Source organism: Magnolia sinica, chromosome 2 (genome assembly GCF_029962835.1).
Source record: "Magnolia sinica isolate HGM2019 chromosome 2, MsV1, whole genome shotgun sequence".
NCBI lineage: Eukaryota > Viridiplantae > Streptophyta > Magnoliopsida > Magnoliales > Magnoliaceae > Magnolia > Magnolia sinica.
The window spans coordinates 118601469-118621755 of NC_080574.1; the positions used below are offsets into that span (position 1 = coordinate 118601469).

The following is a 20287-nucleotide window of genomic DNA, read 5'->3' on the forward strand; positions in this document are numbered from 1 at the left end:
TGCTGCGACTAGATTATATGATTCCTGGATTCATCCAATCCTCCCCATTGTTTCCAAACGGCCAGATGGAATTTGCACTGGATCAAATGCAATTCCATAACACCTAATCCCACCTTCCAAACAGGTCCTAAGCTTTCAATTCGTGGCATGCATATAGATGGCTAGAAAAAAAAAGAAGAAAAAACAACAACAATGGTCTACATTCAACTCTAACAAGATCCTAACATTAGCCACAGGGAAATTCACCAACCTATGAAATTATCACGGCATTCTCCATCCTCTGCAGGACACAAAAAACCAATGGTCTAGATTACCTAACCATTATCCCAACTTATCAGAATCGAAAACCGACATATACCATGATCATACAATTCCTCTCAAACCATAATTCAAATCCATCTCAAAACAAAAACCCAGAATTCAAATCAAAGCAGTACCCAAAATGATCATCAGTCAAAGAAAATGAATCATCTACAACTGAGACTGACCGGTGACAGTAGCGCTCGAGACGCGTTCTCCTATGCGGACTGCTGCTGCTGGGACTGGAGAGGGATAGAGAGCTCCTGAGGGACGGGCTCAGGTGCCTTGGGGGCGTTTCTGGCGGCGACGGGGATGGCGACGAAGGTCTTGGTCTTGCTGATTGGACGGCTCTTCTCAAGCTGAACGAAATCACCGACCTTGAACTGATTGTCGGGGTCGTGGGCCTGGTATTTCTTCTTCTTGCGGACGCGGCGCTTGTATTTGGGGTGAGGAGCGAGACGGACGACCTCGACGGCAACGGTCTTGTCGTTGGTGGCGCAGACGACCCGGCCCTGCAACTTTTTCATGGCTTGGATGGAGAGGAGTTGGGCGGAGAGAAATGAGGGTTTTGGGGTTTTGGTTGGGAGAGTGAGGGAGAGAGAGCCATTGAGGAATGGAGAGGAAGATGAGATTAGGGTTTTTGAGGGTTTTGATGGAGGAGACGAAGGAAGGGTTTGGAGGAGAAGGGATTTGGGAAGAGATGAGAAGAACATTTTTCGTTTTTTCTTCTGGATTGGGGGAAATGAGGAGAGAATGTTCTTCTGCTACTCTTATCTTTGTGGATGAGGTATCTGTGAGGGATGGGAAATGGATTGCGTACTGAGTAAACTCTGTGGGCCCCACCGTGATGTATGCATCTTATCCACGCCGTTCATCTATTTTACCAGCTCAGTTTAGTGTACAATACCAAAATTGAAGGATATTCAATGCTCAAGTGGATCACATCACTGGAAACAGTAGGGATGTTTATTTATCATCCAACCGTTGAAGCCTTTGTAGGGAGTAGAGTGATGTTTATTTGTCATCCAAACTGTTTATAAACTGTTTATAAGGTTACACAGACATGGATGAAGGTAAAACACAAATATCAGATCAATCCAAAACTTTTGTGGTGCCCGATAAGTTTTCAACGGTAGGCATTTAATTCAAAATTTTTCCTGTGGTGTGGTCCATTGAAGTTTTGGATATGCTTTAATTTTGGTATGGTGGCCTAACATGAGTTTTAAAAACGGATGGACAGAATGGATACATATAAATAATGGTTTTAACCGCAGAGCTTACTCAGTAGGCTCAGCTTGCTGAGTTAGTACGCAATCGGCTTCTCGAGGAAGCGAGTTTCCTGCAACATAGAGCCTGTGGAGCCCACCATGATGTCCACATGAAATCTACTCCGTCCATCCGTTTCCCCATCTCACTCTACGATGGAAACCCGAAAACTAACCAGATCCAAGACTCACTTGGGCCATACTATATGAAACAGTTGAGACTGGTCGTCCATCACCGTAACATTATTAGGGCCCTCAGAACTTTTGAATCAGGCTGATATTTTAATTTTCTCTTCATCCTGGTGGGAATCACCTTGTGAACGGATTGGATGGCTTATGAACATCACGATGAGCCCCAGGAACATTTCAATGATTGGTGTTTCCATTGTCACTTTTTTATGGTGTGGCCCACCTGAGCTTTGAATCTAGTTCTATTTTAGTTTTTCATTGTAACATGAAATGGAAAAACGGATGGACGGAGTGGATTTTACAAGGGGCTTGTGGTGGGCCCCACAGGACTTTGTGTTTCCGGAACTCCCTGCCCGTGACAGGTTGCTGGAAACTGGAAACTGGAGTCTGGACGAGAGTGACACACGTGCTCTTCGATGCTTGTTCTTCATCACACGCTCTTAGTTTGTGAGATCTGGATCATTCATTAGGTGGGCCTTTGTGTCGGGCTATCAAACATCTCACGCTGGTCAGAATACAGAAATTAGAGATCGACTTCGTTGTTTGTAACAGCGATTTCCCTCGTTCTGCACATATTTGTAGGTGTGGACACCATGAATTATCCAAGCTATTGTATTGATTGCACCAATCACGGATGGACATCCTAAAAAATGATACTAGCCATCCAGGCCATTTCTCCATCAATGGAAAGTGAATCGTTGATGCATTTTCTTTTAACCATTGGGTGTGGCAATGGTCCAGACAGCCCAGCCCAGGTTCAAAATCTAGGCTGAACCAGGCCCAATGATGAATGGCCCAGTGCAGCACGCTGGGAAAATCCAATCATCAGTTGCACTGCCTATGATTTTAGAGTTCGGATTTGATTGGGCCACATCATCAATAACAGAAATAGAATTTCTCTGTTTGTTACTATCAGATGATCGGGGCTCATTATTTTTGGATTCAGTGAGTTTGATGTGGCTTGTCTAAGTCAACTTGGGTGAGTTCGATATGATTTATTTAAGTCAACTTGGATTGACTTGATCTCAAGGAGAGCTGTGGCATATGTTACACATGTGGCACATTGGCATGGGGCTCTTGTAAATGGGTGGGGCCACACATCGCACATGTGGCACATTATCATGTGTGTAACACTTTAGAATGAATGATGGTACATTTTGAATGCTTGGAGAAGAAACGTGGAACATGTGAGGCACTTGCAGATGGATAATTATAAGATTGGTAGGTTATTCCAACCTGTGGGTCAATTAGCTCTATCCACAATAGTTGATATTTAAGTTAATGGGTTAGGCCTCAGGTAAACCCCACCAACCTGACTAGCTTATGTAAGTCATCGACGGGTTGGGCTGAATGACTTAGACTTAAACCTGACCCAAAACTCCGAAACAAAAATCATAAGAAGATTTATTTTTATGTATGTACAAATCTACCATCTGGGTTAGGTCAATAGCCTTAGTGTAAAATCTCATGTTAACTGCAGTCGAATGGTGGCAAGTTGGGTTAGACTAGTTGAGCCCAGCCCATTTTAAAATTAATGCGGGCTTCATAAATTTTAGTTGGTTGGGTTGGAGTCCAAGGGCAATGGGTTATGGGTAAGGCTTGGCCATGAATTCTTGACCCATTTAGTAAATGGGTTCGGATTGGGTTGAACCTGACCTTAACCGGGTCCAAACTTGACCAATTATCATCGCTAACTTTAGTGCATGTGGCTGACATGTGGTGTGACATTTTTTTTTTTTGGGGCGACACTTGAGTGTGGATATGGTGGTCCATGAATTACTGTATATTTTCTATGGAAAGGAAGCTATTTTTCTTTAACCATTAACCGTGAATACCACCCATGTTGAGATGGTCCACATTCAAAGGAATAAAGACTAACAATTAAATTTTAGTGTGAGAATTTTTAATTTAATTTTTTCTTTTTATTTATGACTATCCCTCATCTGATTAGGCTCACCATATAAATGGCTTGAAAGGAAACATGAGCTAGTTCCATTGGGTAGAGACCAGGCATAGAAAAGCAGTACCCATGTATTATAGCAAGTTGATATTCTATCCAAGGTTTGATGCCCGAAATGCAGGCACTCAGCACATCAACTCAAATTATATGGAGCCTATGCCACTGAGTCATGGTCCCAAAAATCTGTTTGGCTAAGAAATCCATACCTCTCACTCAAGGACAAATGCTGTTGAGTTTTTTGTCATGTGTAAGAACTCTATCTAGTGGGCCTTACTGATCAACGGTTTGGATTGTCATTCAGTTGGACTGGATGATTGAGTAGACCAGTGGGCCCCACTTCAGGTGATTTGCTGCGCAACTCTGATTGCGCAGCAATGCGTATTAGGGCTGAAATGCTATAGTTGTTTACGCAGACAACAATTTGAGTCGAACTAGAACACAATAATGTGGAGCGTGGGAGACGGAGTTTTGATGGGTTTCAAACTCCTCCTCCACAATCTCTATATAAGAGAGCTGGGTCTCCAATCCTACACCACGACAAAATTCGAGTCTCATCTTTTGAGTTGCAGAAGGGGTGTGAAGGAGAGGAAAATCCTAAGCTCTATCGGTATTCTGGTATTATTATCCGGCTTCTATGGCGGTGTCACAGCTAGGTACGCTATCTGAACCCTTGATCCACATGTCCCATGCACAGATAGATCCGTGGGCCTATTCCGCATATAGATTAAGTCCCACATTTGGTATCAGAGCAATCTGTGCATAGGTATGGATGATCACATCTAGCTATATCAGATCAAACCAGAGATTTTTGAATTCCTGATACAGATCAGCATTAGGGATTTTCAAATTCCTGATACGGATCAGGATCAGGAATTTGGGAGTATTCGAAATCCTAATTCAGTAATTAGGGATTTTATTCCCACATCTAGCATTAGGGATTTTCAAATTCCTGATACAGATCAGCATCAGGGATTTTCAAATTCCTGATATGGATCAGGATCAGGAACTAGGGAGTATTCGAAATCCTAATTCAGTAATTAGGGATTTTATTCCCACATCCAGCATTAGGGATTTCAATTCGGAAACCCTAAATATAGTTAATTAGGGTTTTCTGAATCACTGAAATCAGAAATTAGGCCAATCAGGGATTTTGGATTCGAATCCCCAAATCGGGTAATTAGGGTTTCCAATCGAAACCTACAACCAGTTAGGGATTTTGGATTCGGATAACCCAAATCTAGATATTAATGGGGTTTTCGAACCCTAAGTTATTTTGGGATTTTCGAAAATTTTGAAACACCAATTCCAGTTAACAATTAGGGATTTTTGAATCCCATTGGGGATTTATAATCTAGATGGCTAGTGGGGTTTTCCAAATCCCAAATTCAATATTAGGGGTTTCGAATCCTGAATTTAGAATCCAGTCTATTATGGATTTGCATGCCCATACCTGTGCATTGGTGGAGGAAGCCATGACCGGATGATTTTTGCACTGACGTTGTATGAGAATTTCGATTTCTCTGGATCCATCTCTATTCATGGCCGATGCAACCTTGAGGATGCCACATCGTCTGACGACTCCATTGTAAGACATGTGTCCTAGCCTGTACTGTTCCGTAGGCTTCCGTGGCCCTTCCGGTCGAATTCCGGCAACCCTCGACCTGTATCCGACATTTGCGCGCGATCTTAAGTTGAGTCCTGAATATTAGAGTCGGCTCGACCCAAAACCTATACCCCTGCGACCGCGCCATCGCTGCGACTCGCGCATCGATCCAATACCCAGGCCAGGAGATGTGGGCCCGCGTTTATTTCGAAGAAACGCCGCGCGTTACGAATTCTGAGAGAATCTCTACGACATGTCCTATCAATCACATCAATCATAGGTCAAGTACATCCCATCACAAGCCATCACTCACCTTTACCTTTCCTTACCCAAAGTCAAAGCAACCCATGCTTTGCCTTCCCTTTTTACCAACAAGTCAAGAGAGCCCATACTTTCCATCCTATCTCCCTTACATATCCTCTCTCTCTCTCTCTCTCTCTCTCTCTCTCTCTCTCTCATTTCTCATTTCATTCTAAGTAAATCCCATGGGAGGTGGACGTCCAAGCTCTCCATGAGAAGAGCTAGTGTGGCCCACCTTCCAACCACCCAATCCCGCCTTCCAAGCTTCATCTCGACCGTTGAAATGCATCCTATGGAGCTCTAAATCGCATCGGTGGAAGGAGGAGTCTAAGATCTAAAGGTGGGTGCTTTTCTAGGATTAGATTTGTATCATTTTGCTTGGATTTGATGATTGAGGGTCCACATATGGTGGGACCCATCTTGATGTATGATTTGTATGAGGGGCCCATAGTGGCGGGGTCCCTCCGCTACTCCGATCTCTTTCCCCTTTTCTCTTTCTCTCCCTCTCTCTCTCTTTCTCTCTCTCTTACTATTTTGTGGACCCCACTATGATGTGTGCATGATGCATCCCCACTACCCATTTGTGTGGCCCACCTTGCTACTGACCGGCGTGGGTGAAGGGGAAGCCACAAATATCAGATTGATCAAATCAGGTGGGCCACGTCCATGTGGGACCCACCGTGACGTGTGTCATCCACACCATCTGTCCGTCCAGCGTCCAAGGACGCTCGATGTGGACTATCAATGAAGCGTGAACTTACAGTGGGGTGTACTCACCATCCTTTTAAAAAAAATAATAATTAAATAATATAATAATATAATAATATAAATATATAATATAATAAATAAATATTATATGGTGGGCCCCACGTGCGACCCACCTCTGAGGAAGCTAATTGGCCGGTGTACCTCACACGGCTACACGATTGTTGTGGGGCCCACCTCGAGGTATTTCCCCACCATCCATCTGTTTGATGACGGGCTAGCAGCCGCTGTCAGCTGCTACACGTGCAGCTGCACGTGCAGCAGCAGCACCTGGACTCCCCTGCGATGTATGTCCACCCACACCGTCCATGTGCATGGGATGGTGGGCCAGCCCGCCATGGTATATGTATTACATCCACGCCACCCAGCCGATGAACGTGGGGTCCACCGTGATGTAAGTGTTTTATCCCCTATGTACAGTCTGTGAAGGTGGACCCTACACATGATGTATGAGTTTCATTTCCACACTGTGCAACCGGGGGACCCCACGTGATGTATAGGCTTTATCCTAGCCGTCCATCCCGGGACGTTGGGCGGAGGGACCCACTGGATATAGCTCATTCTCACCGTCCAGTCCAATGGATGGTGGGCCTGCCATGATATATGTATTGTAAACCGCATTGTCCATCTATGGGGACCACCGTTCTTAGCTGTTGTTCTGACATCAGCAAGTTTTGTGGGTCCCACCTGCTATCCACACAATCCAGACCTTAGATGGTGGGACCCACCATGATGCATGGGTTGTATCCATGCTGTCCCACCATTTTAAGAGATCGTTTTATGGCATGAGAGAGAATGAGTCAGATCTATGGTTCAAGTAGACCCCACCATTGAAAATAGTAGGGACAATGATATCCACCATTCAAAACTTATAAGGGCCACAGTAGTTTTCGATCAAGCTGATGTTTTTGTTTTCACTTCATCTATCACTATGTTAATCTATGATCAGGCTGGATCTCAAAATACATCACGGTGGGCCACACCGTGATTTAGTTGTTGATTAGGTGGACCACACCCCAAAAACAGTGGGGATTGAACACCTGCCATTAAACCCCCCCCTTTGGGAGTACAAAAGTTTTGGATACGTATGAAATTTGTTTTCCTCTTAATCTAGGTCTTTGAGACCTTATGTACAGATTGGATGGAAAATAAACGTTATGGTAGGGTCCACCTTGATGTATGAGCTGTACATTCATGTTGTTCATCTAGTGGCCCCATTTGGGAGGTGCAGGCCCACCTGCTGTATGGCTTATTGTGATGTATTTGAGGCCCATGGGATAAGGCCCATTATGATGGAATTGCGGCCCAGATAGAGAGGCCCATTGTGATGTATATTGAGCCCGTGAGTGAGGCATGATGTGATGTATGCAAGGCCCATATGATGGGGCCCACCTACTTAAATCTGAGGCCCATGGGCAAGGCCCATTATGATGTATTTGTGGCATATGGGTAAGGCCCGTTGTGATATGTATTAGGCCCATTAGTGCTACCCATTGATGCAGCCCAATTGATATATATATGAAGCCCATTGGAGCGGCCCGTGGATGCGATCCACTTGATGTATTTGATGGCCCATGGGTTGAGGCCTAATGTGATGTATATAAGAGCTACAAGTGAGGCCCAATGAGGCCCGTGGACACAGTCCACTTGATGAATATAAGGCTCATTGGTGCGGCCCGTGGACGCTGTCTACTTGATGTGTATGAGGCCCATTGGTGTGGCCCATGTTATATGGCCGACTCGATATATATGAGGCCCCTTAGTGTAGCCCGTGGATGCGATCCACTTGATAAATATGTAGCCCTTGTATGAGGCCCATGTGATGTAGATTAGGCCTTTGTGTGAGGCCATGGGCCTACTTGATGTTTGGCTCTATGGGGGCCATTGCTTGGGAGCAATGTTGGTTGAATGTCCACATTGATGAGAAACGATGGTTAAATGTCCACATTGTGACCTCCCCTTAGGCCCTTCGTTAGGACGATTCTGATTGTCGAGGCCAATTGTCGAGGCCGATTCCGATTGTCGAGGTCGAGACAGATTGTCGAGGCCGATTTTGATTCCGATTATCGAGGCCGACTCCGATTCTGATTATTGAGGCCGATTGTCGAGGCTGAGTCAGATTATCGAGGTTGATTCCGATTCCGATTGTCGAGCCTGATTCTAATTGTCGAGGCCGATTCTGATTATCGAGGCCGATTCTGTTTGTCAAGGCCGATTTCGATTGTCGAGACCGATTCTAATTGATGAGACTGATTCTGATTATCGAGGCCGATTCCATTTATTAAGGCCGATTCCGATTGACGAGGTTGATTCCGATTGTCGAGGCCGATTTCGTTTGTCGAGGCCGATTTCTATTGCTGAGGGCGTTTGTCAAGACCCATATGATGTATATGCGGCCCGTAGTTGAGACCCATTGTGATGTGTATTTGTCCTGTGTTTGAGGGCCAATGTAATGCATATGCGGCTAGTGTTTGAGGCCCAATGTGATGTATATGTGACCCGTATTTGAGGCCCGTTGGGATGTGTATTCAGCCCATGTTTAAGGCCCAATGTAATGAATATGAGATCTATGTGATGAGGCCCATTATGATACATTTGAGGGTCAAGCGATGAAGCCCATTGTGATGTATATTAGGCCCATGTAAGAGGCCTATCGTGATGTGTATTAAGCTATTGAGTAAGGCTCATGGTGTTGTATATTAGGCCCTTGTGCGAAGCCATGGGTCCACTATATGTTAAGCTCTATGTGGGCCATTCCTTAGAGGCAATGTTAGTTAAATGTCCACATTGTCGAGGTCGATTGTTGATGCCGGTTATTAATACCTATTATGAGTATGTAACAGCATAACATCATGATACATGCCCATACGCATCGTTTGCATGTTTGTTATGAGATGTAGTTGACCATTACATATGTCATTGGGCAAGTTGTTATGAGACTCCCTGATAGGTGAAGGTTATCTCACATGAGCGCACGGTATGCGTAGAATTGATGTAGATTGTATGACTCATGCTTCTTGCATTATGTGTTGTGACTACTTTATGCCCTAGTGATATCAGGGCCATAGCCCTTACAGGCATATCGTAGCTGGTCAGATGGGACACCGAAATTGTTTGGTTCTAGCATACGGGCGCCATGGATGTCTCTAGGTGAAAATTCCTAAACCTCTATGGCCAAGAGACGTCCTAACGTCGAGACCGAGTGGATATATATGAGCGCATGAGGGCCGAATACCAGGAGGCCGTGTCTCCCACAGTATCGTGGTCGGTTGAGAGGGGGTGTGGCCTTACCCGCCCGAGAGTAGGGGGCATTGCTAGGCTGAGTTTGACCAGCTCGTGAATGGGTCCGCTATCGACGTGCCGGGTAGATATTGGCTGACTACTGGCCAGGCGAATGGTGAGGTCTCTTCCACTTGGATGGTCGCGCATCAGTGGGCGGCGATTTGCATGTAGATTGTACTAGATCTCGGTGATGATCCCAGAGAGAAATCATACTGAATGTGGACTTATCGAGTAGGAGTTACATATTCATTCACTATCCACTCGGGTTGGTGGTGCGCAACTAATTGTTGTGTACCTTCGTAATGGCAAGGATTTTGGTTGGGCGTGCGACTAACCTGAGATCAGGAGTCTACTACATTGAGTCTGGCTATCCAAATTTAGGTATGGGACTGGTTTGGATAGAAGTCCCTTGTGATGGACCCCATAGCTTGCGATATTACGTACTATTATCTCAACTTCACTCCAGCTTGGTCATTTCATTTGCACCGCATATTGCATTGCGTCATCAGCATCTGATATTTGGCTTACTGTCCCCGCATTGTATAGCTGATCTACATTGCTTCATCAGTATATGATATTATTTTTATTATATTTTTGCATCGCATAGCTTGAATAAGGCTGATGGTATTTATGGGCTTATCAGCATGTTTTTGCATTACTCTGATATCATATGATTTATGATCTTACTAGTATTTCTGATATTATATGATTTATTGGCTTATCAGTATTTTCCTTACTCTGATTACTCTGATATGACTTGCTTAGCACTTACCTTGTGCACACACTTTCACCACCCACTAAGCTTTATATAAACTTATGCATGGTAGATACATGTAGGTGGCGTTAGGTTGCAACAGCGTTGAGCTTGGAGCATGCGGCGGACCTCTGGAGTTTTGAATTTGTCATATGTATTTCCCTTTCAGCACCGTATTCAAATGTTTATATTAGTAGATATATAATGATGATGTTGCCTTTGTGATTTGGGTAAACTTATAGTTATGCTTATTATGAGTTAAATGTATGTTGAAAAATCCTCCTTATAGGATCCCAGGATCGGAATCTGGCATATGGACGCTGGGAATCGAGAATGGGGTACTACGGAGGCTGTCCGTACCGAATTCGGCGATCGGGAATTTTATGAGCCCAGTTTCTGATTTTGGGGCGTGACAACCATCATCCTCATATTGACATACTCCTCATCCAGATTCGAGGAGAATTTCATGTTCGTCGTTCTCGAATCGGTGTCGAGGATGATGGAGGCGAGGAGATTTTCGTCTGATTGCAGATATTGTCGTGCTTGGAGTCGCGCCTGGGAGAACTCCATTTGATTTTGAGATGGATGGAGGTCGTCCGGACTTTAGGAAGGTGACGAGAATTCCAGAATGGGAATCCTTTACAGAGGCTAGGGCATGCAGCCCGTTTTGTTTTAGTTATCGGGTCAGCAGACTCGACTGATGTTTCTCGGGTCCGTATTTAGGACCTGACTTTCTGCTTCTTGTTGATAAACCTTATTTCCACACTTGATCGATGATCTGGTCAGCCTATTTGTTCCATTATGGGCTCATATGCTAGCTCATTCTCTAGGTAGATGATAGGTATGGGCCTGACACTTGTTCTAGACCCATATCCAGCCCATATCCACAACACATAATTTTGGGCCTTTCTTGTTTTGGTTGTAGGCCCTCTCTACTGGACTTCCATGTGGGCCTGATCCAACTCTAGATTAAGGATTGGGCCATGTCCATGGGCTATGAACGCTAGTGGCCCCATATCCATGGCCCATGTTTGGGTCTATGCCCACTTAAAGATTTGTTTTGGATATATTTTGACCTCTTGGGCTTATACTTAATTTAGACTTGTTTTTCAATTAGGCCTCCCTTTAGGGCCAAGTTTGATATCCGCTTTCTAGATGTGAGCCGTCTGTTTAGTTTAAAATGGGTGTATAATCTGGCGCATTCACTAGATGGGACAATAAAGAATATGAACCTTTCACACGTGGATCTTAAGCACTGGATTTGATCTGTCCATCTTATGGACACTCATGTAAAGATCTAACCATCCATCTGAATCGTTCCATACCAACGACTTATCCTGTGAATGTTAAAGGCTAGACTTGTCACACTCATTAATAAAGATCAGACCATAAAGAGTCCTGATTCGGTCCTATTATTAGCCCATCATTCATCCTTAAGAGTTGATATGGACCATTCAAATATATGGTGTGAAAACTATCTATATGTTTCACCTTAAGGTTCCTTTATTTTCCAAGAGGTTAGTACCAATTAACTTATGGGCCGTATCAGACTAATTAAGATATAATCCATTGAGAGGCAGGATTATAATTGCGATCCTAAGTCTATATTTGTAATATTAGATTCGGTTGTGTTAACCACCATAGTGACCTCAATCGATGAAAATTTTACAAGTACAGACTTGTAACATTAGGATAAAGAGAATTGCATATAGTTGCATTCACGTTTTCATGCGTATGGTAATGAAAACACAGACGATTACCGTTTGGCAGTCATGTAAACGAATGAAGTAAATAGTGCTAGTAATGTAAAGCTAAAAGGCTCATCTCACCTACAGGTATTGAATGTCTCATATTTACATGACTGACACCACTTAGCTTCATGTTTAGGAGGATCATTGACATATTATTATTACCACCCACAGGAGGAATAATGATGATGTAACAGATCCTCACCAGGATGTAATGGTTGGGCCCATTTTCATCTTGGATGATTCAGTTGATGCCTCCCTTAGCGACTGAATTGATTAATTTTGCCTGATATTTAGTTTTATTCATGAATTGTTCTATGTAAAATAATTTGCTAATGTGAGTATATTTTGCACTTGGTTAAAATTCCAACTCAAATGCATTTAGTTCCCATCTTAACCAGATTCGATTATGTTTAATAAATAAAGTCCATAGAGACAGTTCTGGGATGGTTACATTTGGATATTACTCTAGAAAATTCTGAACCAATAGTCAGAATATTGATCTTGTAACCTCAGGACATGTACCTGTACATAATGGAAACAGAAAAGAAAACGTGGTTCTAACGAGGGAACCTCAGGACCTCATAATCCTCCAGGTTCTCCAGTTAAAAACTGACCTGGGAATGGATCGAGTCGCAAGCGGGCTAAAGGGGATAATTGCTTCTTTTACAAGAAGCCGAGCCATCAAAAGGAAGACTGCGTAAAGTATAAGGAATGACTCATAAAGAAGGGTAATAATTCTGTTCCAGTCTGTTTTAAATCTAATCTAATTAATATGTCGGTGAATTCTCGGTGGATAAATTCGGAAACTACTATTCACATATATACTTCTATAAAGGACTTACTACGGACCAGGCCACCAACTGATGCAGAACACTCAGTATACGTAGGCAATGGTGTTAAAGTCAACATAGAGGCAATAAGAGTCTATAAGCTTAGGTTAGAGTTTGTTTATTTATAGAATTTGGTAGATACATTTTGTGAGCCTTCTATAAGGCGCAATATAGTCTTTATTTCTCGTTTAGATAAATTGGGATATTCATTCCAATTTGAGAATAAATGATTTAGTATTTACCTTAATTCGAATAAAGTTAGCACGGACTCTATGGTGAACAACCTATACCAGCTAGACTTAATTGTCTCACACATTTATAATGTTAATGAATTGTATGGAAATAAAGTAGGATCCAAGCGAAGGTTGGACTATGAGAGTTCCTCCATGTTGTGGCACAGGTGACTATGTCATATATCTTGTGAGAGATTGGACAGACTTGTGCGAGAAGGAATTCTACATATTCTAGACTTCTTCGAGTATAAAGTGTGCGTTGATTGCATAAAAGGAAAACATACCAAAATTAGAAAGAAAGGTACTACTAGGAGTGTAGGTTTATTAGAGGTGATACATACAGACATTTGTGGACCATTCTCTACAGCTTCATGGAGTGGACACAAATATTTTATTACCTTTATATATAACTACTCTCGTTTCGGGTACTTCTACCTTATTAATGAGAAATTAGATGCCCTTGATGCTTTTAAAATCTATAAAGCTGAAGTTGAAAATCAACTCGATAAGAGGATTAAAGTTGTCAGATCTGACCGTGGTGGTGGATACTATGACAAATATGACGAATTAGGACGCAATCCAGGGTCGTTCGCTAAATACTTATAGGATTGTGGCATCGTCGCTTAGTACACTATGCCTGGTACTCTAGAGCAGAATGGAGTGGCTGAGAGACGTAATCACACCCTTATGAATATGGTGCGAAGCATGGTCAGCAATTCGACATTGTCAGAATCTCTGTGAGGTGATGCGATCAAAACCGCAGTTCATATACTAAATAGGGTTCCCAGCAAAGCAGTAAACAAAACTCTTTTTGAGTTGTGGAATGAGAGAAAACCAAGTCTCCGATATCTACATGTTTGGGGTTGTCCTGCTGAAGCTAAAATTTATAACCCGCATAAAAAGAAGCTTGATCCTAAAACTATAAGTTATTTTTTCATTGGATATCCAGAAAGATTAAAAGGCTATCGATTCTACTATCCTTCCCACTTTATTAGAATTGTTGAGACTGAGAATGCTAGATTTATTGAGGGCACTGAAAACAGTGGGAGCATGAACACCAGAAATTTTATATTTGAGGAAGAAATGACTGTGACTCTAGTTATAATAACTTCAGATCACATAGATATTAATGATGTAGTTGATCCTGCAGTCACTGCAGAACACCACGTAGAATCTCATGTACAGACTAGTGATGAGGAAAATGAAGACCACACCCAACAAGCTGAACCATTGAGAAGGTCTGAAAGAGAGAGAAGGCTTGTAAATCGAGACGATTACATCATATACTTACAGGAGCATGACTTTGACATATGGGTGGAAAATGATCTTGAATCCTTTACACAAGTCAAACAAAGTGTTGATCTTTCTCGTTAGTTAGATGCCATGAAAGATGAGTTAAAATCTATGAGGGACAATAAAGTATGAGATCTTGTAGAATTACCCACTGGAATAAGGCCGATTGGTTATAAATGGATATTTAAAACCAAGAGAGACTCCAAGGGTAATGTCGAAAGATATAAAGCCAGACTTGTTGCCAAGGGTTTTAACCAACGTAAGGGCGTTGACTTTAAGAAGACTTTCTCACCAGTATCTAAGAAAGACTCATTCAAGATTATAATGGCTCTTGTAGCTCGGATTTAGAGTTACATCAGATGGATGTAAAGACAACATTTCTCAATGGTGATCTAAATGAGAATGTATACATGTTGTGGCCTGAAGGTTTTTGTTGCTAATGGCTCAGAACATTTGGTTTATAAACTTGAAATTCATCTATGGGTTGAAACAGGCATCGCGACAGTGGTACCTAAAGTTTCATGAAGTAATTTCCTGGTATGGTTTTGGAGAAAACATTGCAGATGAATGTATATACATTAAAATCAGTGGGAGTAAGTTCGTTATGGTGATTTTGCATGTTGATGACATTTTGTTGGCTAGCAGTAATGTTAGTGACACCAAGAAATTTTTATCTCAAGGATTTGAAGTGAAAGATCTTGGTGACACCTCTTATGTCATTGACATTGAGATTCGCCGTGATAGATCACTTGGACTGCTCAGCCTGTCATAGAGGACTTATATTACTAGGGTACTCGAAAGATATGACATGCAAATTTGTGCTTAGGAAAGTCTCCCATTGTGAAGGGTGACAAATTTGGTCTATTTAGTGTTTAAAGAATGATTTGGAAAAGGATCGAATGAAAGAATTTTTGTATGTATCAGTAGTAGGGAGCATCATGTATGCTCAAGTCTGTACGTGACCGGGCATTGCCTTTGTTGTTGGAATGTTGGAAAGATATCTATCTAATCCAGAAATGCAATATTGGATAGCTGTAAAGAAAGTATTACGGTGTCTTTAGAGAACGAAAGACTTCAGACTCACATACAGAAGATCTGATCAGTTGGAGTTGATCGGATATTCAGATGCAGACTTCGCAGGTTGCGTTGATACTAAGAAGTCTACTTCAGGATACATCTTCATGATGGTGGGAGGAGCTGTGTCGTGGAAAAGCGTGAAATAATCTACCACAGTCCCATCTACTATGGAAGATGAATTTATTGCCTGCCATGAGGCATCTAATCAGGCATTATGGTTATAGAGTTTCTTCTCAGGTTTGCGGGTACTGGAGCATATCCTTAAACCATTGAGAATATTTTGTGATAATTTGGCTGTTATTTCCTTCTCTAGTAATAACAAACATTCATCAAGGTCGAGGCATATCGACATCAAGTATCTTGTTGTAAAGGAAAGGGTTCAGAATCATCAAGTGTCCGTGGAATTCATCGGTACTAAGCAGATGATTGCAGATCCACTCACTAAAGGGCTTCCTATCACGCTATTTCAGGAGCATATAACATCCATTGGAGTCATTGATCTCACAAATATTTTTAGTTAGTGGGAGTTGAGCGTACTTTGATTTTCACAGACATGTAGACATCTCGTTTTTTACAGTTTGTTTGGATGATTTTGATATAAAGTTTTATTTTTACTTCTCTATATATATGCACAAATTTTGAGTACGTAGAACTCCAGTTGTGTCTCGTTGGAGATAGGTAATAGCTTTAGGACCTCTTAAGAATAAACACATATTATCACACTAAAGTGTGTAATCCTTATACCACATTGCCTAGTTCCTGATTTATGTCGTTAAGATTGAAAATATTTGTGATCGCGCTTAGACTCACTTCGCCTAAATTAAATGCTGTGAAGACTACCGCGTTTCGATACTGACTGTCTTGATGGACCAGATTAAATAGCATTACTCATACTGTCCAACTGTTTCATTGGTTAATCATTTGGATATTTTTTTAAAAGATCAAAACTTTTTTTAAAAATTATTCTATATGACTATCATTGACGTTGCTTAATGAGGCCCAGGTGGGAGAATGTAAGAACTCTATTTAGTGGGCCTTACTGATCAACAGTCCGGATTGTCATTCAGTTAGACTGGATGATTAAGTAGACCAGTGGGCCCCACTTCAGGTGAGGGCTAGAATGCTATAGCTGTTTACACAGCCAACAATTTGAGTCGAACTAGGACACAACAATGTGGAGCATGGGAGAGGGAGTTTTGATGGGTTTCAAACTCTCCCTCCACAGTCTCTATATAAGAGAGCTGGGTCCCCGATCCTACACCATGGCATAATTTGAGTCCTATATTTTGAGTTGCAGAAAGGGTGTGAAGGAGAGGAAGATCCTAAGCTCTATCGATATTTTGGTATTATTATCTGGCTTCTATGGCGGCGTCACAGCTAGGTACGCTATCTGAACCCTTGATCCCCATGTCCCATGCACAGATAGATCCATGGGCCTATTCCGCATATAGATTAAGTCTCACATCATGAACCTTTTAAGTAAATCCGTACTATACAAAAAAATAAAAATAAAAATCAATCTTCGACTCTTTACCATTTCCATATTGTGTTCATGTGTTTCATATGTGATACACATGAATACAATATTGTTGCGAAAAAAATGTCGGCATGCGATCAATGTAAGCGAGGCTAAAACAATAATGAAAAAGGCCAAATCAAAATAAGAAAAAAAGCATAAAGATTTACGTGGTTCGACTATATGACTACTTTACGGGACAATAATATAAAACTTTCTTCTTCACTAGACATAAGAGAAAAATAAATACAATGCTTACCTCCCTCTCACCTGTACAAGGAATCCCACACCAAGGAATACCCTATAAGATGAAAATAATTTAACATGATATTTCTATCTATTAATGACCCTCATTATACGGATTACAACATAAGAGAGCATGTCACAAAGTCTGGAGGAAGTAGGCTTCATCGTACGTACAACCATACACGCACGCACACAGAGAGAGAGAGAGAGAGAGAGAGAGAGAGAGAGAGAGAGAGACGTCTCTCACCAGGAAGATGTCCTGATGAGAGACCTTTACCACCATGATATTCTCTTACTTGAAAACTAGTTCTTTTAAAAGTATAAAAATTACTCCAATAGTAGTTGCCTAGATGTCACCATTCACTAGGTAACAACAAGCCTAAGAGAAGTCCTACACCAAACAAACTTCTCCCTTGCAATAGGATTCGTCAGTATATTTGCTACATTGTCATCGATGTTAATATTCTGTAATGAGATCTGATGGTCTTCCACCACGTCATGAACAAAGTGATATTGAAAATCGATGTGCTTGGTTCGAGCATGGAATACCAAATTCTTTGCCAAGTGTAACGCGCTTTGACTGTCACAATGAAATGCCACCACTTTCTGCTTGAAGTTCAATTCTTCTAGCAAAGTATTCAATGAAATAGCTTCCTTGCATGCTTGTGAAGCTAACATGTACTCTGCTTCTATATTAGACAAGGCTACCACTGATTATAGTCTTAACGTCCAACTAATTGCACAATTGGCCAAATGAGAAAATATGACCTATAGTAGATATATTATTATTATCATAGTCTCTTACATAATTTGCATCCACAAACTCAACCAACTCTAAATTTCGGGCGCTATAACAAATAGTCGTTGTTGATGCTTGAATTTGGTCAATCCTCCTTCGCTTCCTGTTAGCCTTTTTGACACCTACAAAAGGGGGTGACCAAAGAGACACTGGGGACGCCAGTTATGGCTGGAGACCCTCTGATATTTAAGTCAGGCTTATGGGCTTATAGTGGGTATAGTTGAATCGAAATATTTGTACGTACCTTTGTCTCATGGCAGTGGGTATATTTATAGGCGTTCATAGGTGGCTTGTGTATCTGAGTGGATTTGTTGGATACGTAGGAGGGACCCATATTGGAGTGAGAATCTATTATAAGATATTTCTTTGATTATGTCTCGATTTGCATGATCTTCGGCTAAGGCACCGTTGGACAGTCCCGCCCACACACGGTACGTGATTCTCTCTACATGTTTTTATCCTAAGGTCAAGGTCGTGCCCGGTATTTGAGGTTGAGGCCGACACTCAGGGTCAGGCTCGATACCTGAGGTTGAGGCTGACAACCGGGATTGGGCTCGGTACCTGAGGTTGAGGTCTGTAGATTTGTTGATGAGTCTCTTTGCTCAGCCCACCTTTTTTAGCTATATTCAGAGTGTCTGTTTTGATGGTCACTTTGCCATGTGCTCCGTGCATCAAGTCAGTTCAGTTTTACCCATAACAGCTGCCCCCTACTTCCAAGTTCATGTCCATGAGCTTGGGAAGTAAGTAGGTTTGCATCGATGTACAGGCGGGAAATTTTAAATTTTTGGGAGGTCAGCTCGTCGTACAGGTATTCATTTGATTTATCATCTAACATTTAATGCTGGAATTGGAAAGAGACGGTGCATGTTGCTATGATCGATGGGGATATCATGATAGGGCTCCGTATGAGGAGACGTGCACGGGGTAGTGAGTGCTGCTTCGTCTTTAAGTGATTCACAGGCCGACACCCGTTAATGTGGCATTAATGCGGGTTGAAGGCTAGCCTTGTGCTACCACATGGACAGGATTGTGCGTCGAGACATCCTTTCATATTCTAACAACTAATGCATGCATCTAATGATTTCACCTAGGAGCCCTTATAAATAAGGGGTTGCCCTCATTCTTTCTGCTACTGGTTTCTGGGGCGTCCAAGCTGTGTCAACCACTTTCTCCCTTCTCTCCTTTTCCTTGTGCTGGATCGGGTTAGTTTAGTCATTTTTCAGTACATTTTTTCCCGTTGCATATCTTCTTCTCCATCACCATTCTTCCCCCTTATCCCTCTATCCTCTCCCTTTTTCTTTCTTTTCTTTCATAATGTCGTCGGAGGGTTCTCGGGCAATATCTATTTCAGGGGCTTTCCACTTGGAGTTGATCCCTGATAGTGTGGATTCCTAGTTGGGTGCTTCATTGAGTGAGCCATCTCCGACAATGATAGCTCAAGAGGAAGAGGTCGCACCTCCTCAAATGAGGTCAGCTTCCACTTCTTCTAGGGGTCCGCCTTCGGATCAAGGCGCCGGGAGGCAAACTTAGCCTCTCTCCGGTCGGAGTTCCACATGCCCAATTCGGTGGGGCTATGGCTCCCTGAGATCGGAGAACTTCTGCGCCATCCTCCTGAGGGGGAGGTGGCCATTTATTCTGCTTTCTTCCAATACAGCTTGCGACTGCCCCTTGATCCAATTGTGCGAGAGGTAGTGCATTGCCTTAGGCTCGCCCAGGTCAGCTCTACCCTAATATTGGTGGGCCATTTTTGGTAGTTACATTTTGTGGTATCAGCTCGGGCATACCAAGTCGACCATGGACGAGCTCCTGTATTTGTACAGGGCTAAGAGGAGCCCAAGTGCTTGGGGTCGGTATTATTTTTCTTTCTGGTCGAACAAAGGTCAGGCCTTCATCATTAATAATCCTTCCTCCAATAAGGGTTTGAAGGACAAATGGTTCTTTGCTTCAGGGGAGTGGGAGGCCCCAACGATGGAGCTCGACAAATTACACTCTTGGGTCCCCACCGAGTTGCTTTCTAGGTCGGAATTCTCGAGTCGTAGCTCTGTTCGTTAATTTAATTCTTTTTAAGCTCTAATTGTTACTAATTATAGTCGCTCCTTCTTACAACTCTATCTCAACACTAGC

General features: G+C 42.4%; 1 protein-coding gene across 1 annotated transcript; it reads right to left on the bottom strand.

Moving 5' to 3' along the window:
- Positions 1-281: 281 nt before the first annotated feature.
- LOC131237467 (small ribosomal subunit protein uS17c) lies at positions 282-1076 on the bottom strand. Its single transcript, XM_058235245.1, has 2 exons — positions 349-1076; positions 282-314 (listed from the first exon to the last, which is right to left on the bottom strand). The coding sequence occupies exon 1, from the start codon at positions 1011-1013 to the stop codon at positions 519-521; it is 495 nt and encodes a 164-aa protein (XP_058091228.1). The 5' UTR covers positions 1014-1076; the 3' UTR covers positions 282-314; positions 349-518.
- Between the last annotated feature and the right edge of the window lie 19211 nt (positions 1077-20287).

Coding starts and splice junctions, on each gene's coding strand:
- LOC131237467 (XM_058235245.1), bottom strand. CDS start 1,013: ATGTTCTTCTCATCTCTTCCCAAATCCCTTCTCCTCCAAACCCTTCCT.